At 35.1% G+C, this 21,121-nt stretch overlaps 4 protein-coding genes across 5 annotated transcripts; 1 reads left to right on the top strand and 3 right to left on the bottom strand.

Moving 5' to 3' along the window:
- Positions 1–1,684: 1,684 nt before the first annotated feature.
- LOC127961956 (uncharacterized protein DDB_G0292642-like) lies at positions 1,685–8,622 on the bottom strand. Its single transcript, XM_052561275.1, has 5 exons — positions 8,489–8,622; positions 7,884–7,984; positions 7,734–7,823; positions 2,452–2,535; positions 1,685–2,324 (listed from the first exon to the last, which is right to left on the bottom strand). Exons 1-5 carry the CDS (start codon positions 8,568–8,570, stop codon positions 1,872–1,874), a joined length of 810 nt encoding a protein of 269 aa, XP_052417235.1. The 5' UTR covers positions 8,571–8,622; the 3' UTR covers positions 1,685–1,871.
- A 221-nt stretch (positions 8,623–8,843) lies between these two features.
- Positions 8,844–9,952, top strand: zgc:194655 (uncharacterized protein LOC794380 homolog). The gene is made up of 2 exons (XM_052561274.1): positions 8,844–9,135; positions 9,427–9,952. The coding sequence occupies exons 1-2, from the start codon at positions 8,991–8,993 to the stop codon at positions 9,564–9,566; spliced, it is 285 nt and encodes a 94-aa protein (XP_052417234.1). The 5' UTR covers positions 8,844–8,990; the 3' UTR covers positions 9,567–9,952.
- A 1,583-nt stretch (positions 9,953–11,535) lies between these two features.
- LOC127961946 (E3 ubiquitin-protein ligase TRIM39-like) lies at positions 11,536–15,046 on the bottom strand. Its single transcript, XM_052561265.1, has 7 exons — positions 14,792–15,046; positions 13,346–13,901; positions 13,167–13,262; positions 12,791–13,006; positions 12,570–12,708; positions 12,452–12,487; positions 11,536–12,205 (listed from the first exon to the last, which is right to left on the bottom strand). The coding sequence occupies exons 2-7, from the start codon at positions 13,889–13,891 to the stop codon at positions 11,661–11,663; spliced, it is 1,578 nt and encodes a 525-aa protein (XP_052417225.1). The 5' UTR covers positions 13,892–13,901; positions 14,792–15,046; the 3' UTR covers positions 11,536–11,660.
- A 164-nt stretch (positions 15,047–15,210) lies between these two features.
- Positions 15,211–19,777, bottom strand: LOC127961949 (caspase a). Of its 2 annotated transcripts, none has more exons than XM_052561268.1 (11): positions 19,188–19,777; positions 18,905–18,979; positions 18,728–18,798; positions 18,483–18,638; positions 18,016–18,195; positions 17,849–17,920; positions 17,531–17,707; positions 17,207–17,450; positions 16,971–17,123; positions 16,415–16,524; positions 15,211–16,212 (listed from the first exon to the last, which is right to left on the bottom strand). In XM_052561268.1, exons 1-11 carry the CDS (start codon positions 19,261–19,263, stop codon positions 16,117–16,119), a joined length of 1,410 nt encoding a protein of 469 aa, XP_052417228.1. In that variant the 5' UTR covers positions 19,264–19,777; the 3' UTR covers positions 15,211–16,116. The 2 variants fall into 2 exon arrangements, with proteins under 2 accessions (XP_052417228.1, XP_052417229.1); XM_052561269.1 differs by having other exon boundaries at positions 15,216–16,212; positions 16,971–17,072; positions 19,188–19,531.
- Positions 19,778–21,121: the final 1,344 nt, after the last annotated feature.

Here is a 21,121-nt window from a genome sequence, read left to right on the forward strand (position 1 = left end):
ATGAGAACAGTCTTAATTTATTCTTAATTTAAAAAAGAAGACATTTCTTGTGAGTGCGGATCATGATCTCATACACAGTGGTGTCTGAAAGTGTTGGCCCCCTTCCTGATTTCTTATTTTTTGTCACACTTTAATGTTTCAGATCATAACATTTTTTTTAAATACGAGCCAAAGATAACACTTAAACACAACATGCAGATTTTAAATGAAGGTTTTTATTACGGGAAAACAAAATAAAGCTCTGTGAACTGATGGAACTAAAGTTAAAATTTTTGGAAGGTGTGTGTCCCATTACGTCTGGCGTAAAATAACAACGCATTTTAAAAAAAGACCATCATAGCAACAGTGAACTATGGTGGTGGTAGTGTGATGGTCTGGGGCTGTTTTGCTGCTTTAGGACCTGGAGGTCTTTTGGAAGATACAGATGAGCTAAAATCACATGCTGTGCACTATATTTGGGGATACAACGGTGTACAAATGAAGACTACATCATTAGAAGTGTTAACTGAATTGGTTTTCACCAATAATTATTTTAAAGTGTAAACTTGGTCATTTTTGTTAAACTCATATCAAGGTTGTCAATGTTCCTGCTTGTGCGTGCACCAGGTTTGAACATTAATTTGAATTTCAGAATGATAAATGAGATTGTTTCTAAAGACAGTCCTACGAAACAGTGCACACCTGTTATAGGCTGTAACTGTATGTGTTCGTGTTTAACATGGAGCTGACGACAAACTTTTAAAGGTTACTTGCATACTTACACACTAGAGGGCATTGTTAGTCTTTCTTTATTAGTGTGTACTTGTTAGTCCTAGTACAGTATGTCCACGCACGCACTCTTTTCTCAAATGTCGTACTGGTGTTAACGAGCAGTTAATGCGATTTCTAAAATAAAAAATGATTTAGAAGAGGTTAAGAAGCCATGCGATCATTCCTTAGGTTTGAGATGAACCATAGTTAGTAGCAAAACACACTGTTATCAGATTAGATAAAGCCCGAATGACACTTTTTTTTTTTTTTTTATCAGTATTTATATTTTACATTTGCATGACAATCATTGCATTAATTGCTTCATATATTTCATTTAAGTTTTGAGGAAACCCCATCTGATCTGTTCATATTTGCATAAATGTTTTCCTCTTTAAGGGGAAAATCCATTTTCATAAATTATTGTTTGGAGTTTGAGTCACTGGCTTGTTAAAAGGAAGATTCTGGAGAATAATAAAGGAATGTTTTCCTCTTCCAGTGACAGTTTTCAGATAAACAGCAAAGACTTTTGGTTTCATTGAAACCGAAACCAAAATTGTGACAGCTCTACTCTATATTTATTAAGCCTGCCTATCATCACATCTGTCATGATTTTATTACTTTACATTTTCAAAAACCTTAAAGACTTTAAGGGAAATTGCATTTCAAATTTGACCATTGTCACATAGCTATACTCAAACCGAGAAAGGTTTTATTAATTTTTTTTTTTTTACCTTACAGCACAATATTTCTTAGCTAACTTTGTCAGAACATTTTGTCATGTGACCATTCTAAAATATGAAAACATCTTCAAATTCACTCTCACTTATGCCTCTGCAGGAGCGAGCAAATAGTTAAGTTGTGAAGAACATGCCGTTCTATTGAGAGAATAAAACTGTCAATATAAGAACAATGGACAGAAAGCCTTGACCTTATATACTGTGCATGATTTTTTTTTATTATTATGCACAAACGGAATAAACATTTAAATATAGTTTACTACATGGTACTACAAACTTTAATTCAAAGCAACTTGCAATGCATTCAATGCATTCAAGCTACAGAGTTTTCACATTTTATCATGTCACGTTAACATCATTTAGGTTTGGTTTCTTCAATGTTTTTCAGTTTCTTCTCCAGGTAGGAATGGAAGTCTGTCGTGGTGCGACCCCATCTGAACAGGCAATGAAGTGACCGCTTGTTTTCAAGCATTCCTTAGTGACTTTCAAGCAAACAAAGCAGAATTCTACCTTGCAGCGAATACATATGAGATTCTTACACCCTGTTGTGTCATGCTCCGCAAGGCAGCCACAAGTGGGGCAAGCTCGCATTGAGGGACAGCTCACATTGTTGACTTCAGGTAGCGATATATAACAACATTTTGCCAGCTTTTCAATGTCAGGATTAGTGCAGTCGGGATTGTTACAGCGGTCAGATCGAGGGCCTGGGCCTTTCCACTCTCTCATACACTGCCAGCAGAACTGAAATGTCTGACCCTTCTCAGCCGTGCAGATTGTGCACATGACACAGAGGTTGATAATGTCAGCTCTCTCGACGAATGTCTGACATCCAGGACACTGAAGATAAAGTTAAAGAACAGTTAATGGTATTACAAAAAAAAAACACGGAGTGCTGACTTTTATGAATCTATTAAAGAATGCAATTATTATTGCTTATATGTTGTGATTGATGCTAGTAACTCACTGTTTTGTGTTCGCAGTACTCGGCTGCGGCAAGGACAGCCATCATCTCTTCAAAATGGCTCTGCTCCTCTTGAGTCAGCACACACTGTAAAAAGTTTAACTATTATTTACTCAATTTTTTTGGTGAAACATTTTTACACTCAAAAAAATTGAGTAAATTTTAAAGCTGTGAAATCAATGAAATGTACTGTTTAAATTGAGTAATTGTAAGTAAAAAAATTAAGTAAATCTGAATAACTGAATAACTTTATATGAGAAATAAAATTAATTAGATATAATCAAAATTATAAAACACCACAACTGTAATTCTATGTAAAATAAACAAAAAATATTGAGTAGATATAATTGAAATATTGGATGAAATTTAACCAAACAAATGTGCTACGTTTACTACATGTAAAAGTGAATTTAACTTAATATTGGACTATAAATTATCAAAATGTTGCATTCACTTTTTTTTACACCATTTACCCTTTACAATTAATATAATAAAACCAAATAAAGAAAGAAACACATTTTTTATTAAACATTTATTTATCAATTAAACATCAGACAAAGTCTAAAATCAACCTTTGAAACATTTTATCCATTTTAATATTCCAGTAGATTGCAAAAATTAAAAACTGTAAAGCAGCCATAAGGGAAATGATTAAACCTTATGAAACATTTCATCCATCTTAGTATTCAAGTAGATTACATGTAAAATATGATAGCCGTAAGAGAAATGACATCTTACTTTGTTCCTGGTGCATACCAGCCATTTGCAGTCACACTCATTACCACTCATTAAACCATAAAAAAAAAGCAACACTTACATCAATATTAAAGGGATAGTTCACCCAAAAAGATGATGTTGTCATAATGTACTCGCTCTCAAGTTGTCCCAAACCTGTAGAGTTTCTTTCTTCTGTTGAACACAAAAGATATTTTAATGAATGTTGGTTAACAGACAGTTGAAAGTTGCCATTGACTTCCATGATAGGAAAAAAAAAAAAAAAAAGGCTACTATGCAAAGTCAATGGCAACCTTTAAATGCGTTAACCAACACTCTTTAATACTTGGCTGAATGTCACGTCACTTCACTTAAAATATCTTTTGTGTTCAACAGAAGAAAGAAACTCGTACAGGTTTGGGACAAATTGAGGGAGAGTAAATTATGACAACATCATCTTTTTGAGTGAACTATCCCTTCAACAGAATTAATCCGATAACAGAAACACTTCCATCAGGAATACCCATTCTGTGGGATGATCATGAACCACTACTGTGCAAGAAGATAATTTTTTAACCTCTGAACATTAACAGAGAGTTTTGGAGGATCCAGCTCAAGAAACAGTTTTTGGAACAACTCAAGTGAGTACAGGTCCTTCTCAAAAAAATTTTATATTATGATAAAAGTTCATTATTTTCCATAATGTATTGATAAAAATTAAACTTTCATATATTTTTGATTCATTGCACAACAACTGAAATATTTCAGGTCTTTTATTGTTTTAATAGTGATGATTTTGGCATATAGCATTATAATATAGCATAAAGCAAATTTTGGATGTCATTCGGAAATCAAGGTGCCAGAGTCTGGAGGAAGACTGGGGAGAAGGAAATGCCTGAAGTCCAGTGTCAAGTACCCACAGTCAGTGATGGTCTGGGGTGCCATGTCAGCTGCTGGTGTTGGTCCACTGTGTTTTATCAAGGGCAGGGTCAATGCAGCTAGTTACCAGGAGATTTTGGAGCACTTCATGCTTCCATCTGCTGAAAAGCTTTATGGAGATGAAGATTTCGTTTTTTCAGCACGACCTGGCACCTGCTGACAGTGCCAAAACCACTGGTAAATGGTTTACTGACCATGGTATTACTGTGCTCAATTGGCCTGCCAACTCTCCTGACCTGAACCCCATAGAGAATCTGTGGGATTTTGTGAAGAGAAAGTTGAGACGCAAGACCCAACACTCTAGATGAGCTTAAGGCCGCTATCAAAGCATCCTGGGCCTCCATAACACCTCAGCAGTGCCACAGGCTGATTGCCTCCATGCCACGCCGCATTGAAGCAGTCATTTCTGCAAAAGGATTCCCGAAGTATTGAGTGCATAACTGAACATAATTATTTAAAGGTTGACTTTTTTTTTTGTATTAAAAACACTTTTCTTTTATTGGTCGGATGAAATTTGCTAATGTTTTGAGAATTTGGGGTTTTCATGAGCTGTATGCCAAAATCATCAGTATTAAAACAATAAAAGACCTGAAATATTTCAGTTGGTTTGCAATGAATCTAAAATATATGAAAGTTTAATTTTTATCATTACATTATGGAAAATAATGAACTTTATCACAATAAGCTAATTTTTTGAGAAGGACCTGTATTTGTGGGTCTTGGGATATCTCAAATCCAATGCATACGTGACTCCCAAAAGATAGCAGCAGACTCTGCTGAGATTCCCAAGACTGCGGAGGACAGTGATGCCCTCAATCACAACTCCTACATCGCTGACTGCCCCATCATTGTCCCGAAGGATGTAGATTTTTATGACCTCCTCTGCCAACTCTGCGTGTACGAAGACGGGTAGATCAGCTGAACCCTACAGGCAAATTTTAAAGATAACTGGTTAGAGCTAACATTCAAACCTGAATGTTACAAGAAAGCGATAAATACACAAAACAAATAGCACCTGAAGAAGCAAACATTCTGTTGGACCGTATGATAGGTAAAATCTCAAACAAAGTTTACTAGGGGGAGGAGTTGCAAAAATTAACAGCATTCTTCTTAACAAGAGGACAGGTTAATTTTCTACATAGGGACATTTATTTTTAACAATAAACCTAAAAGAAAAATGAAAAGAGACTAACTGTGAGCTTCTATGCTTTAAATCAATGCTATAGGCTTTTATTGAGGTCCGCATTATTTCAACCAATTTCTTTATAAACATGTTTAATATTTAAGTAAAATGACTAATGGTTTTGAAACAAAAAAGCTTGTTTAATTGCACTACTTGAAAAAAAATATGCATTGCATTAACCCTCACACTCAACCCTTAACCCTCTAAATAATTCTGTGGCTTAGTAAATATTACAATAATATTTAACTTTATGAACTTAATAAAATCTCTGAATATTATAAGATTGTAAATGTGTACCTTGAAATGCAATGTAGTTGCTTTGGATAAAAGCGTCTGCCAAATACATAAATGTAAACATAATAATTGACTAAAAATACAACAGTTAATTTTATCTAAAATGTACAGTTATATTTTATCTTTTTTTTCCACTAAAACAATTTAGTATTTGACTAACAAATTGTTTATTTATAATACACATAATATATTTGTGAAATTTCTATCAAACTATTTAAGGATGCAAAATTAAACTGATCTGTTTCAGGGAACAAAAATATTACTTTAATTAAAATTAAAACAATGTACCCCTCCCCCAGCCTCCGCTGTCCTTCAATACCCACCAGGTCTGGATTTGTTTTGAAACAGCTGCGGTGACTGGAGTAATGGAATGAAAATTCGGCTTTAATGTATATATGTATGTATGTATGTGTATGTGTATATATATATATATATATATATATATATATATATATATATATATATATATATATATATATATATATATATATATATATATATATATATATGTGTGTGTGTGTGTGTGTGTGTGTGTGTGTGTGTGTATATAAATATTATATCAGTCTGGCGAGTAACCCTAAAAAAATTACCAGCCAAATAGCCATAGAGGGTAGGGGGGGATAATAGACGGTTGTTTTTTCTGCATTATTTTTTTTTTTAAATAAATGCAAGCTTAATGAGCTTAAGAAACTTATTTTAGAAACATTAAAAAGCTTACTGTTTTCAAACTTTTGACCGATATTGTATGTGATCTAGGTTTCAGTGCACTAGAATGATTTTACAACGGAGCAGGCCTTAAACTGGCTGACTCCCTATAGTGGGAGCTGATTAAAACGCACCAGTCTATGTTATGTCCACGCCATTTTAAATACTTTTGCATGGTATTTTTAGTGGTTATTTAAGAGCTCATACTTGAGTTCATGTAGTAATTATGATGTTTTACAACAACGTGACAGCTTTTTACAAGACAGAATGTCATTTGAAAGTTCATAAATGATGTGTTCCCTTTTGACAAGCCACTGACCCCAAAGGGGAACCTATACAAAATCGTTTTCCATTGGGCATGTATAGTTATAGTTGCTGGACCACGGTACACTTATCGTTAGACTTTCAAATGGCGGTTAAACGGTGATCCAAATAGTACGAAAGTTAATCCACTCCAAAAAAAACCCCTAACATACATATCGCTGCCCCACTAACTAACTTAGAAAACTACACTGTTATGTACACGTACACACGGTCAATGTTTAAATCAACTTTTGAATAAAGTATTGCAAATATACATCGTTATAAAATGACTACTTACAGGAAATTCGAGTAATGCTGTTCACGTCAAGCAGTCCTTCAGTGACAGGTGCCTCTTGCTTGAGCCGCGAAACTCGTTAAACTTCTTAAGATGTCGCAAAATACAAACACAATTGTTAGGAAATCCTTAATAATTAACTTCTGAATTAAACATCACAAACATATTTAGTTTAAGCTGGCTAAATTACATAACGTACCCCGATATGAGAGGAGTGCGGGTCTTGCCGTTGCTGAGGAAACTCAGGAACGCCGTCCTTCAGGTGACTTCGATTAAGTTATGAAACTTGTTGAAGATGACGTAAAATACAAAGACAATTGTTAGGAAATGCTTAATTATTAACTTTATAATAAAGTGTTACAAACGTAAGTAGGATTAGCTGACTAACCTTACTTACCAGGAGTTGTGAGGAGTATGGCTAGTCGACGTCTCTGCTGAGGAAAGCAGATTTTTCACTTTAGCCGCGAAATTTACTTAATTTATTTAAACCGTTTTTTATTAAGCTGGAACTTTATTTAGGAAAATTGGTAGGAAATACTTAATAATTTTAGTTTCTAAAACAGATCAGTACAAGTAAATAATTATCAAATATTTATATTAGAATTCACCAGAAATATTGAGGGTATATTAAAAATATAATTAGTTAGTTAAATACTTATTTATTTTCATTAAATAAACTTAAATAATATATGTAAATTTTAGAGAAATTATTTGTTGGATTTTTAATTATTATTTTTAACCTGACCCACTCAAAATATCACTTAAATGATTTCAAAAGATTTTATTAAGTAAATATAGCTCTTTATTTTTGTGAAATTTACTAAGCCACTGAATTATTTTTTACAGTGCAGCCAACCTCCGCACTTCAACATAGGGCCATTCTGCATTGCATTTTTGTAGTGTGCCTTCTTGAAGTGCAGGGCATAGGAACTTGTGCTGACCCTGTGAATATGATATGCTATTAGTTTACTGTATGTGCATTAGTTTGAATAAACATCTTACCTGGTCCAGCAGACTACGACACCATCCAGTCAGTGACTCTGGAGTCACTGCATGGCCACATGACATCTCAGCACGACGAGTCTCGGGGTCATCATCCCCAGCTGAAAGTAAATTAGTTAGGCTAACTGGTGTCTTAGGGTTCAAGACAAATATTAATAATCATATCATACATTTAATTTAATGCAACATTCTAAGGATGCAAAGTAACTGCTTAAATGATTGCATGGGAATTCTGGACTAATGACTCATCATAGACTCATCAATTAAAAATAAAGAAATACAATGTTTCTTTATGCAATACATAGATAATCAGTTTACCAAAATGTCTGGACACTTTGTGAAACGAAATCTCCATTTCAAGTGTGATAAATGATCTGGAAATAAGTAGCCTAAAAATTGCCTTAAAATAGCTTAATATTCTATTAAATTACTGTGAGATTTTTGTTACTCATTTTATACGCGCTGTCAATATGCAACTAGACAAAGCGCACTTGTTTTTGACTTCTCTATGCATATATCCTATGTAAAGCAAAAAGAAACCCTACCGACATGACTGTCATCTTCATCTAACGTGAGTTTACATAAATGTAAGGCTATATGCATACTTATGTCATCCTGGCGCGTTACAAACTTAAGTGTTTTGTCGTCGGGATCGTAGCGTTTTTCTTCCCTCTGTTGTTCCGTCATGTTTCTCCAGCAGGCGGTTTAGAAATGAAACCTAGGTCATATGTTGACAGAGTTATGTTTTCTTTCTAGTTTGTCACATGGCTTCTCGGCAGAGGGGTTGAGACACCTGTCACGTTAAGTTTATAGGCTAAAATGAGTAGCTAAATTACCAGCGTTTGTGTTTTCTTCTTTGCTGCAGCTTATAATCTACATACAGAATAAATGTATGAGACATCTGAACGACAAAAGTAAATAGTTTGATATTTTTTTTTCTAATTGTTATTATCTAAATAGCAAAGAATATGACCCTATTTAATTTTTATCAAATAATATAGGCTATAGGGCGTCAACACTCAAGCGTATAAAACAGAAAGTGAAACGTCCGCGGTTCAGAGGTTGTTTTGTTTGCAGTAGCCTAACTTTCATAGGTGCTCTCCTAAAATGGGAAAGATTTTCCAGATCATAGTGGTCGGGATAAAGGGGGAGAAGAAAACGGTCGATGTTGCGACATCAGAGGAAGAATTCAACAAAATGACAATTTTGCAATTCAAAAAGAAATTAGCAGAAAAATTGCCTGGACAAGCAGGTAAGATCATGTTAATTTCAAAGTGTAATTAAATAGCCTACATAGTAAGCTATAGCCTACATTGCTTAAAAAGTTAGTCGTTTTATTTCCGGTTACGTTTGTTACCGATGGTGGCCATCGTAAAAAAAAATAGAGCTAACTTTTATCCTAATTATACGCAATAGCCTAATTTAAGCATTTGTTAATAACGGAGACTATAATGGAATGTAGCCTATACTTTTCTTTTTTTCGAAAAATTTCATAAGAATTCTATTCGAACGTTTTAAACTTCCTTCTTATATCTCACCATAGGGGATGATCCATCATCACTGAGGCTGCTGTACACAGATAAACAACTAGAAGACGCTGACACGTTTTTACACCACCAAATTAAGGATCGCTCCACTCTCTTCATGGTCTTGCGTCTACCCGGAGGTTTCCAGACAAGCTAAGAAGAACTGAGTCCCTGCCGGAATGAAGTCCACCTTAAGAATCTCGTCGACAGGACGAGAAACGTTTTAAACACAGAGACACTTCTACATTTTTTGGCTAATGACTCAATTTGTTGTTAGCTAGCCTATTATGAATGTGGGGTCTGTTGGATATTGTAAATGGAGATCTTTAACCTGTGAACGGGATAATCACAGCAGTCTTTGAAAACCTTCTCATGAATTTTATCCATGAAGAAAATGATCTTTGATTGTGTTATGATCGTTACTTCTTTGACTTAGCCTATTTTATTAAGTAGCCTAGGCTACAATTAATAACTCCTGCTTAGTTTTTTTCTTCTCTTAAATGAATTATATTATATCCTAATAAAATGATCAGTTTTGAATGATTTTCTGCATTCAAGTTCTTTAACGCGCGAATTCGAAAGTAAAACTAACTTTTTAAGTTGGACGTGTTTATTGGTAGGCTATGAGGTGATTAATCGGCAGGATTGTGCTTGTCCTCTTGTGAATTTCTTCCATGTACCAGAAGAAAATGCAACTTTCTTCTGAGGTCAATTCGGATGCAAAATAGGCTTATTCGATGCATATTCAAATAACCATAAAATGTTTTTATAAATGCAGTATTGTGATTACTGCCTAATGCTATACAGTTCTTTATGACCATTCTACTTCTTATTTTTTTCTTTTCGCTGATCACTTTAGTAATGACTGGTTGTACTGTGATGAATGTGACCAAAACACAGAAACAGAGGCTCAATGAAAATGTAAACATCCATCACCCATTCAGATTATTGGTTTCCTTGCAATTTCCCAACTCTTGCAGTGGAGTGAAACAGATGAATACCCCTCTTCTCACTCTGCATATCAAAAGGTTTGACTTTGATTACATACAGATGAGATACAACAAGAATGATTGTCATCTGGATGTACCTCTCAGTCTACCTCCAAGTACCTCCAATGAGGGATCAATAATAAATCATCATACCAAAGGTTAATTGCTATTTAAATCAATACAAAATAGTCTAAACATTAAAAACCTTGGTCTGTCTCTTTAGGATAATTAAACCATATAAGGATGCAATCATCAGATCTTATGAAAATTAAATGTGGTACTGTTTTGATGACTGTAACACAGGGAGATTTGTTTTTTGGTTTGATTAGCTTATAGGTAATATATATAACACATCCTTTAAGGATCCTTCTAATAGGGCCTTCCAGATCTGGGAAAAGTACAGTAGGCAACATCATCCTTGGTGGAAATTACTTCCTTGTGAAAGTGGATCAGAGACTGTGACCAAAGAGTCCATTGAACTTTCTTTTTTTATTATTATTATTATGTGACCCTGGCCCCAATGTGATTTTCTGGTTCACAACAATAAGTAAATGTAGCAATCAACAACAAGGTATTTTCCATGCCTTCAGAAATTGACTACATTCAGCAACTATAAAACATATGACGATTATCTTCACAAATGGGAGAAAGCATGAAAGAATTGAGCAAACTATTGACACATTTATTTCATAAAAAAAGCAAGCTTGGTAAAGTGGTCTGTAGTTGTCAGAAAAAGTGCCATGTCATTTACATCACTATTGGTCACAATTACACCCCAGAACTGCTTAAACTCAGCAGCATGACATCAGTGTATAGTGCAATTTCAAAAAGAGAATTAAAGCATTGTACTAGAAGAAGATGAAGAAGACAAAAATCCATATACCATTAAAAAGATCAAACATCTTGAGTCTTACAGACAAAAAATTACACAAAAACTGTGAATAATGAGGGAAGATGAAATCATTCGGAATGTGGTGAATCACTGCATGTTTTTTGTACATTATTGATTTAAAAACATTTAACATTGATAAATGAAGTTCTTGAAGAATGCTGATATTAAAATCAAAATATATAATCAACTTTCATAACAATTTCTGAAAATGTAAAAGAAACAACATAAATGGAACTTAATGAATCTAATGATTTAACCACATATTTATTTGCATTAGCAAATAAAGCATTTAACATCATTTAGGTCTGAGAGGGTTAAGACTGCAAAGACTTCATTCAATTCATTTGACAAGTTCTTTTAAAAAAATGATTTATTCGACTGAGTCAACAGGTGTAATGATCAGAGGATCTGAGTTTTGCCCATTCTCACATTCTTCAGGCATGAAATACGGATATAACTTTCCAGGAAAAGACTGCCCAGTGAAAGAATAGATATGATACCTGGCTTCAACATCATAAAAAGAGACCAAACCCTCCTCAAAATCCACAAACACTCCCACTTTCACTGGCTTCTGTCTCAAGGTGAGAGGGACAGGGGTGCAATCATTCGCTGCATACTCATCCCTGTTCCTCAGCCATATCGTCCAATATCCTTTCTCTGGGGTGAGCCCAATTTGCCCTTTTCTTTCAATGGAATCTTCTGCCACACCTAAATCCCACTCCGTCCCACTGACTTGAACCTCATAGTAAAATTTCTGTGAGGAGAAACCCTCCTTTCCTAAGACACATGAGCAAAAATCAAACCTTTTTGGGGTGTCAGGAATCTTCTTTGACTTGCCTGTATTCCAGACTTTTTTCCCATCGTCAGACAGCATGAGCTCAGGATGAGCCGTGTCAGGGTCAAGTGTCACATCCACTGAAAAATTATATAAAGGTTCATGTTTATAACTTTTGACCAAGTCAATATTTCAGTTTTAGTAAAGTTAAAGGCCGCCAATATAATCACAGCAGCACATGTTTCAAATAAACAGTTATTGTCCATTGGTGTGGATGATAATATAGTTATTGTTACCTCTATAGTCACCTTTTTTTAGTATGAATCGGCCGTTAAGAGTTTAACTGTTGCTAAATGTAACTTTTTAAGCAGTCAGATTTACCATACCTGCATAATGTTTTATACTCCGCAGCTCTCTGCCAACTACAAATGAAAAAAAAAACGGTTTGTGACTGATTAAAGAGTGTATGGAGTAAATATGATTGGTTACATGGTGAATATTTACCAGTTTCTCTCATTTTCTCATCCAGGATGCTTTGAAGATTAGATATGGTGTTCCTCAGAATACCTCCATGTTCAAGAGCGCTAAAGCTGATGGTTTTTGAGCGGCTGGTATGTTTGGGGTTGCGCAGGAGGCTAATAATCTACAACAGAGGGGGAAAAGACCCTTAAGCCAAGTGTGCATGTTGCTTAATTTCTTACCATGGTTTGTTGAGAAAGACTGACTTGTGTAAAATCCATTGGATGCGACAGCTTCTCCAGCTCAGTTTGTCTTTTCTTGAGCTCCACGATCTCTTCATCTAGCTCTCTGATGATCTGTTCTCCTCGTCTTTCTGTTTCTTTATGATGTTTCTCTGTGAGCTCAAGTAACTCCGTATTGCTTCTGTCAAAGACGTCCTTAAAAAACTTGATGTTCTCTTCAGTCTCCTTCTCATTGGCTTGCTGTTAAGAAGATTTAAATGGAAAATCATCACAACCTTGTCAAAGCATGCGCTTACAAAAATGAAATAATCTTGAGAAAGTTGACTGACAAAACAAGTTTAAAAGCAATGCATAATTTCGTCAGAAATAAAATCCTATAAATCAAATCAATGCTACTTACTTTGTTAAACCGCAATGAATGTTTAATTTCTTTTATCTTCCGCAACTTGTCCTGAATTTTCTGCTGCACCGCAGTCTTTTTATTCATCAGCAATTTCTGAGGAGAAAGAAATGGATGTACTATAGCATCAGCATGCATTTAGTTGCATTTTGTTCATTTTCATAGTTAGATATAATTACCGAACTCTCCTTCTCCAGAGGAACAGTATTATGAGTCCTGTGGTCACTCTCGGTGCAGAACTGACAGATGGCCGTCTGATCATCTCTACAGTAAAGATCCAGAGGTCTTTCATGATTCTTGCAAATATGTTCCTCAAGATTCTTCACAGGGTTAATTAGTTTGTGCTTCCTGAGTTTTTCAGCAGTTTTATGGGGCTCCAAGTGAGACTCGCAGAAAGATGTTCCACAGTGTAAGCATGACTTAATAGCAGACCGCATTTTTGTCTGTGGGCAACTGTCGCAGGACACTTCAGTCTCCCCCCGGACCCGTTTCCTTTTGATGTCCTCTGCAATTTCTTTAATGGTTCTGTTTATGTTAAGATCTTGTTTTGAGTCCAATTCCCTCCCACACAGTGGGCACCTTGGGCATGGACTGTGCTCTCTGTGGCTCCTGATGCAGACCATGCAGAAGTTGTGGCCACAGGAAGTGGTTACAGGGTCAGTGAACACGTCCAGACATATGGAACATGTGAAGCTATTTTTCGACACACTGCTGAAGGAAGCCATGATTTTACAGCTAAAATCATAAACAAAAAAACTTCAGTTAGAGCAAATGGATTTAGCAGACAAATAGAAATAGGAGGGGGAAAACACATTTCAATCAAACTTTTCATTAGCTCCATATTTTCAAATTCTAAAAGTAAATTACATTATTTAAAAATGTAATCCTATAATGCTGTTGTTATTCATGCTAAAAATCTAACAAGCACATCTGGCATTTTAGTTTTTTCCCTAAATTAAACAAAACGATGTCACACTGGTAAATGTTTTGGATTGTTTTAGACAAGTAGTTGTTTATTTATTGCAATTAATAATGTTAAAAATGTGTCTGATGAAGTTGAAAGCATCACAAAGCCAAATACCTCTTGTCTTGACAAGTTTGGGTGTGTAGCATATTAGTTTTGCCTTAGGGTCTATAGCCATCCTGGCTTAGTCAACCTTGATTTTCAGGTTTATAGCATATACACAAATCAAGAATCAAAACCTATGTAACATATATATATATATATCGCTTTTCTATTTACCACAATTAAAAAGCATAAAGTTTCAAATACTCAAGACAACAATTCGTTCGTAAAACCATTGCTAAACTGTTTTACAATTCAGTGCATCAATTTTTTTAATCGTATCCACGTCTTATCAAATTAAGGGTTGCACTTTATTTTACAGTACGTGTACTAACATGTACTTATAGTGTACTTACAGTGTATTTAACTAAGAAAGTTCTAGTAATGCAAGGTAACTACATGGGGTAGGGTTAGGTTTAAGGGTAGGTTCAGGGTTAGTACCTATTTATTACATAGTTATTGTAATTACTATAATAAGTACATAGTATGTACATGAGGAACAGGACTGTAAAATAAAGTGCTACCAAATTAAGTCTAATCAAATGTACTATGTTCTTACCCTTCAGTGATGGATTCAGTCGCTTAATCGTCAACCAAAGAAAGAGAGAAAGAAGATATCGAGAGCTGAATCACATTCAATCAAAACAAAACTGGAAACTTGGGACGATCGAGATAGGAAACTAGGAAAGACTTCTTGGCGAGAGCAACCAATGAAACTGCTGTAATTTGCATGTATTTGCATTTGAAGCCTCAAAGCGTATTATTTCTCATATGTTTTAGACCTGATATGTTTCAAATGTTTTAGATCTAATTAATTTAATAACTCAACCCTGCAAGCCCATTTCTCACAACATAACATAGCTTCGGATTTCAGATCCATGATTTCACCAAAGCAGGAGAAGAAAAGAGATTTCCAAAACCAACTTTTATTAGATACACGCTGTATTTCATGAACTCTGAACGCAGAGGAAAAATGTATTAAAACGGAAACACCTGCACATGGAATATAACGTAGGCTACAACATTGAGAATTACTGTCCGTTTAAACAAAAATGAATGAAAATAAAAATAAATAAATAACGAAATTAAACTAAAAACATGGCTGTTTTACAAAATACCATAATACCAGCAACTGTTTAGTGAGTTTAGACAAACTCTTATTCAGGTGCATGGTATATTTGAGATTTTTTATTAAATTGTAGCATACTGCATCAAAGCCTCATTCCATCTGTGTGATTTCAAAGACATATAACACACACCTCCAGGCTTTACTGCAACAGACATGTTTTTCAGGGATCACAGTTGTTGCTGGTTTCAGTTTCACATTACAGGAAATCAAACCTTTACAGCTGAGTGGTTACAAGAAATGATATCTAAGCCATCAGATCTAGCAAACTAACAGGTCAACATTAAATCATGTAATGGCATGTGAACGGTTCAGAATGTATTTATAATCTAAACAAACTGAACAAAGCAGTAAATAAAATGAATAAAGATTTAATACATCATGTTCACAGTAAAGTACATCCACATTCATTTTCTTGATTTGATGGTCATTATATTTCAATACGGGAATCCTCTTTTTTCTTTTCAAATAAATTGTAGGAAAATAGTATAGTTTAACATGGAGAACATTACTTAAGTATAACAGAACTAGCTCATTAGTTTGCCCATCCTTTAATCAACTGTTTTTAACTTTATTTGTAAAATATTCTTTTTATAAGTCAAGTTTCAAGCTGGATGACAAGCTAAATCTGTTTACTTTCAATCAAGGATTATATGAATGTGCAAAATCATTGTTTTCTCTAAACATGAATTCCTGAGATGACAATAAAGAGGCGCATAACTCATGTCAATGAAGTCAGAAGTTGTGGTTCCTGTGTCCTACAAGCCAGGGAAGAGGTAGAATCTCTTAGATAATGTTGCTCTTTCCTTGCATGGCATCTGACAAGGATGCAACATCTTAAACTTCTTAATGACCTGTTTAAAAATAACAAATAAATATTACAACATAGACTACACATAACCTAAATATGGTATTTGGCTAGTTATTGTAACTGATATGCAATACTACTGATAACAATACTAAATAACAAAGATGTAAAGATAAACTATTCAATCAACCATCAAAAATAACACATATCAGCACTAATGTCTGTGTTGCTAAACAATGTGACTTTGCCTTTCTGAAGAGCTCCTCGATGTCGTCCTGGTGGGCATCCTGATTAAATATTTCCACAATGTTTTGGATGAAATGTGAGCCTCTCTCTTGGTTTCTGTAGGACACAGTATCTGTAGAGAATACAAATGATGACTTAGATGGTTTGACCGAACATCATTGCTTAGATGCAAATTAAATAAAACACAATTCTAAAACAGTATATCCAGCATTAAAGTGACACTTTACCCAAAAATGAAGATCCTATCATAATTTCTTTCTGCTGCTGAACACCAAAGAAAATATTTTGGAAAATGTGACCAAACTGTTCCTGTTTCCCTTTGACTTTAAAAGTACCCCCCCACCCCCCGCCCCCACCCCCATACTATGGAAGTTTATGGGAAACAGTAACTGTTCGGTCACATTCTTCAAATTTGGCGAAGGAATGAAACTCAAATTGATTTGGAACTTGAGGATGAACATGTAAATGATGTAAATGATGACAGAATTGTAATCAGTTTTAGTGTGTTTCATCTAATATTATAGTAAATGGAGCAGAATAATGTGCAGAAATATCCACCTGGAGTACAGGATCTCAGGCAGCAGAAGTCTTTTTCACGGTGCTCTTTTGCTCTTTTGCGTGTCGGCACAGCGTCCTGGACATACACACTGCCTTCTTCATCTATAATATGAGGGCATTTGGCAAAGATTGGTGCTTGAAATGGATGAGGCTCTGACAAATCAAATATGACAACATTTTAAAGAGTTGAGCTTAACACCACTTTTTTCCCCCTAAAATAGTATTTTGTAACTCACCACCCCTACACGCCTGGATGAGGATGATTTTTGGCTTGTCCAGCAATCCAGCACAGTTTGGAGTGTTCAAGCTATTAAAAATTTCATCTGCTTGAAGAACGTCTTCTTCATCTTCATTATCGAAAGAGTCAAAAACCCCACAGATTCCACGGGAGTCTCCATGGGACATCAACACCACAAAGCAGCTGTCCGATTTAACGTGTTCCTCTCGCTGGGCGAAGTCTCGCAAGGCAGCATGCATACCCTGAACATCAGAGCATCAATATCAAATATCAAAAAGAAACAAAAAGTTGGCTTATATGGTTTAAATACAGTGAAATGCACCTGTGCACTGAGGTCTCTGAGTGTGATCACAGTGTAACCCAGAGCTTTAAGCAGCACCTCCATATTCACCTCATCCTTGTCTGCCCCAGCCCTGTCATTTAAGTTTCTAAATTCGACATTGTTGATAAGCAGTGCCAAACGTTTCCTGTCCGTGGATTTGTCTTTTACTGGGTATATCTAGACAGAGAAGAAGAATTGTATTATTATTAATTTGCACATAATATTTTAAGACAAAATAAAAAAAAATATACAACAAACACATAGACATAGTACTTTCTCTCATCCATTACCAAGATATCTGTTTTAATGATAACTTACATCATCTCCCTTTTCTTGAAGCATTTTCTTTTTAAACTCAGGCGTGCATGGTGTAAGTGGATCTGAAGTTCTCTGTTCGGATGCAACAAATCGTAATATGTTGTCAGAAAAGGTGATATGTTTGATAAAACACATTTATTTGGTCAATTCAGTTAGATTTTATTTACCACTCTCTGTCCACAGTTATTATTTTCACACCGCACAGCATTATTGGTCGGCCCCTTCCATTCCCTGCGGCAGTTCCAGCAGAAGTAGTAATTTCGTTTCAGGTTGGCCGTGCAGATAGTGCAGTTTACACACAGGTTACCTCGATCTCGTCTTTCCACGTTAGACTGACATCCGGGACACTGCAGCATTGACAAGCAGATGTGTTTTGGATACTTTATGCACTTTATTGCACAGATACTATTGATGCTATATGAGCTGGATGATGACATCAATGAATGAACTCACTTTAATTGAAAATTGATGGTTTACTGTTGTCCTTTTGCATTATTACACACTAGTTACCTATTTAATACTGTAAAGCTGTTTTGACACCGTCTGTATTGTTAAAAGTGCTATATAAATAAAGATGACTTGTTGTGTAAGAGGCCATATGCATGCAAACAGCAAACAAAATGATATCTCTTACGGCTTTAAAGTCAAACAGTCTTCTAGCAACAAGTAGAGCGAGATTCTCCTCAAGGAATTCCCTTTGTTTGTCTGTCAGTGGTATCAGCTGACAGATGTCCTGATAAGAGAGATTCACACTGCAGGATTTGCGAGGGCAAGAAAACGCAGTCTTTTTCTGAAAGACAAGAACCAGTTGAAGATAAAATTGTAGCATAGACATTAAACTCAGTCAATATGTGAACAGTTTAAATAATATACACTAACCTGTTTAAGATAATACTTGAACCAAGCAACAACATAGTCTGTCGGCATTCGATGACCACAGGGCAATGCAACTTATACAACAACAACAAAATACTTTAAGTACACACACAGACCAAATGCTGAAATTTAATTTCGATTAAAATGCTGATTAATTTGATCGATGGCTGGTCAACTCACCGAAGTCCACTCTTTCATTTGATGGCCGTACTTCAGAATTACGACCTGATTCATCAGTATGCTGTTTGTGGACATCTGGATTTGAAAAGCAATAATACAAATTATTATTATTATTTATTTATTTTTTTTTGGTCAACTTCACTTTCAAAATTAGTCGTGGCCAATTTCACTTTCGGTTTTGCTATCGTTGTTTTTCATTTCCCAAAATAATGTTATTTTTTACCATTATCTCAAACACATCAATAAATATTTAAATGAAAAAAAAAAAGATAAAAGTCAATACTCAAGTGCTGGAAGACTCTTGCTATCGCGGCGTCTGCTTCTTCCAAATCTTCGTCCCAGTCATGATCTTCCGTCATTTTTGCGTTTCAAATTAAGTTATATCTATTTTTCTATAACGTTACTAAACTACAGTCGAGAATCCCTCAAATACCCAAATGATGTCCTCAGCCAGTCAGCACACACAGACTTATCAAGCAAATCTTCAGTGTAAATGTCTTGGTTTTATCTGAAGGCGGACGCACCAAAGCGTGTTGTCCCTTTGGAGGTGCTTTGGGTGTGGCCAGACTGTGAATGTCTATGTCGGAATGTACAGATATTTAGCAAAGTTGAGCTGAAGATAGAGATAGTATCGAAGAATAGAAGTTATTCTGGAAGCTGGATCAAGATGGTGCTTCATTTGGTCAATTTAGTTAACTAAAGCAGTAAACTGGTAGGGGATGTCAAAAGTGCAAAGTAATTAATGATCATTAATGATATTTAGCAAAAATGGAAAAAAACAACAAAAAGCTGCCAAAATACATAAAATTGAAGGCAAAAAGGTACAGGGAACAATTTTTGAAAAGAACATAATACAAGGAGTGATTACTGGGATCCTAATGGAGCAGATTAAGGAAATTCGAAGAAGAAAATCTGCCTTGCAAAGTGTATGTTGGATATATGAGTTATGAGGTAAGACCTTATATTCCTCCGCCACTAAGATGCTTTAAATGTCAAAAATTTTGACATATTGCGGCAGTGTTGATAAACCCCTTAGAAAATCTCTAGAACCATCCTCAAAAGTCTCAATTTTTCACTAAAAGTTGCCAAATATGAAAACAAAGTAAAGTGAAAAAAACAGGTAAATTTGGAAAAGATAAAAGAATATATATATATTTGGAAAAGACACATAATGTTGGGAATTTGTTTTATGTGTCACCAAAGTGCATCCCTGTCCTACTCAAATACAACAATAAGAGATATTATGATTCTCCAAAAACAAAAACTTTATTCGTACAATCTTATTTCAGTCAACACACTCTATAACTACAAAGTAAGTTCAAAATACTGCATCCCAGCACACGACACAATGATGCACTGTGTCTCTCAGTATCTGGTTGACATGACTGTGCATGATTTGTGGTATAACATTTGTGTCCATGGTTAAAACAAGATGTTCATGCATTGAGAATTTGGTGCCCTTATGTAATCAAATGTTGTGGTGTGCATCAACCTGCAGGCATGGCATACTCTGCGAAAACTCATTGGCATGATTTAAAGCAAACGTGAGAGGTCACAGGCCTACAGCAAAAAAAAAAAAAAAAAAAACTTTTATTTAAATATAGCTAAAATAGCACCTTGTTGCCAAAAATGGAAAAAAAGCTACAATGAGAAAGTAGCTAAATTTGGTGACAAAATCCCCAATTTGGCAACACTGATAGAGGCAATGTGCAAGGGCAGGCAAAGATGTGGAAGATGTGCTGGTGATCATGAAAATGGAAATTGTGAAAGAGGGATTAAAATTAAATGCTGCAATTGTGAAGCGGAGAATAGTTTTGCTTTTCGAGGGCGTGAAGTCCACAAAAGACCTGCAGAGATTCAGAAAAGTAAGCATGCACAAGAGATTTCTTAATCTGATGCAACCAAGAAATTGCAAGAAAGAGGCAAACAGGGCTTGTATACAGGAAAAGCTCAGCAGGTCACACAAGTTCATGTAATGGATGTAGTAAACTAAAGTTTACCACATATTAAATGTGGGAAGAAATGAGTTTGAGCTATTTATAAATTGCTCAGCTCAAACATTCAATAAGACAGAAAAAAATAAAGATTACAGTTAAAGCAGCAGAAAAGTTTCTTTGAATAAAAGGACTAAGATGGTTAACTAAGATTAACATTGTAAATGTAATGTTCAGACGCTTTTAGAAGGAATGTGATCAAACATCTATTTACCTAAAAAAA

The sequence above is a fragment of the Carassius gibelio genome, chromosome B7 (genome assembly GCF_023724105.1).
Source record: "Carassius gibelio isolate Cgi1373 ecotype wild population from Czech Republic chromosome B7, carGib1.2-hapl.c, whole genome shotgun sequence".
Classification (NCBI taxonomy): Eukaryota; Metazoa; Chordata; class Actinopteri; order Cypriniformes; family Cyprinidae; genus Carassius; species Carassius gibelio.

Coding starts and splice junctions, on each gene's coding strand:
- LOC127961949 (XM_052561268.1), bottom strand. CDS start 19,263: ATGACGGAAGATCATGACTGGGACGAAGATTTGGAAGAAGCAGACGCC. Junction 18,639..18,727: donor TCAAGTATTATCTTAAACAG/GTTAGTGTATAT, acceptor CTTGTCTTTCAG/AAAAAGACTGCGTTTTCTTG. Junction 18,196..18,482: donor GACTGTTTGACTTTAAAGCC/GTAAGAGATATC, acceptor TCAATGCTGCAG/TGTCCCGGATGTCAGTCTAA.
- LOC127961946 (XM_052561265.1), bottom strand. CDS start 13,891: ATGGCTTCCTTCAGCAGTGTGTCGAAAAATAGCTTCACATGTTCCATA. Junction 13,007..13,166: donor ATTCATTGCGGTTTAACAAA/GTAAGTAGCATT, acceptor TCTTCTTAACAG/CAAGCCAATGAGAAGGAGAC. Junction 12,709..12,790: donor ATCCAATGGATTTTACACAA/GTCAGTCTTTCT, acceptor CCTCTGTTGTAG/ATTATTAGCCTCCTGCGCAA.
- LOC127961956 (XM_052561275.1), bottom strand. CDS start 8,570: ATGACGGAACAACAGAGGGAAGAAAAACGCTACGATCCCGACGACAAA. Junction 7,824..7,883: donor GTCGTAGTCTGCTGGACCAG/GTAAGATGTTTA, acceptor TCATATTCACAG/GGTCAGCACAAGTTCCTATG. Junction 2,325..2,451: donor AGTACTGCGAACACAAAACA/GTGAGTTACTAG, acceptor CTTTATCTTCAG/TGTCCTGGATGTCAGACATT.
- zgc:194655 (XM_052561274.1), top strand. CDS start 8,991: ATGGGAAAGATTTTCCAGATCATAGTGGTCGGGATAAAGGGGGAGAAG. Junction 9,136..9,426: donor AAAATTGCCTGGACAAGCAG/GTAAGATCATGT, acceptor ATCTCACCATAG/GGGATGATCCATCATCACTG.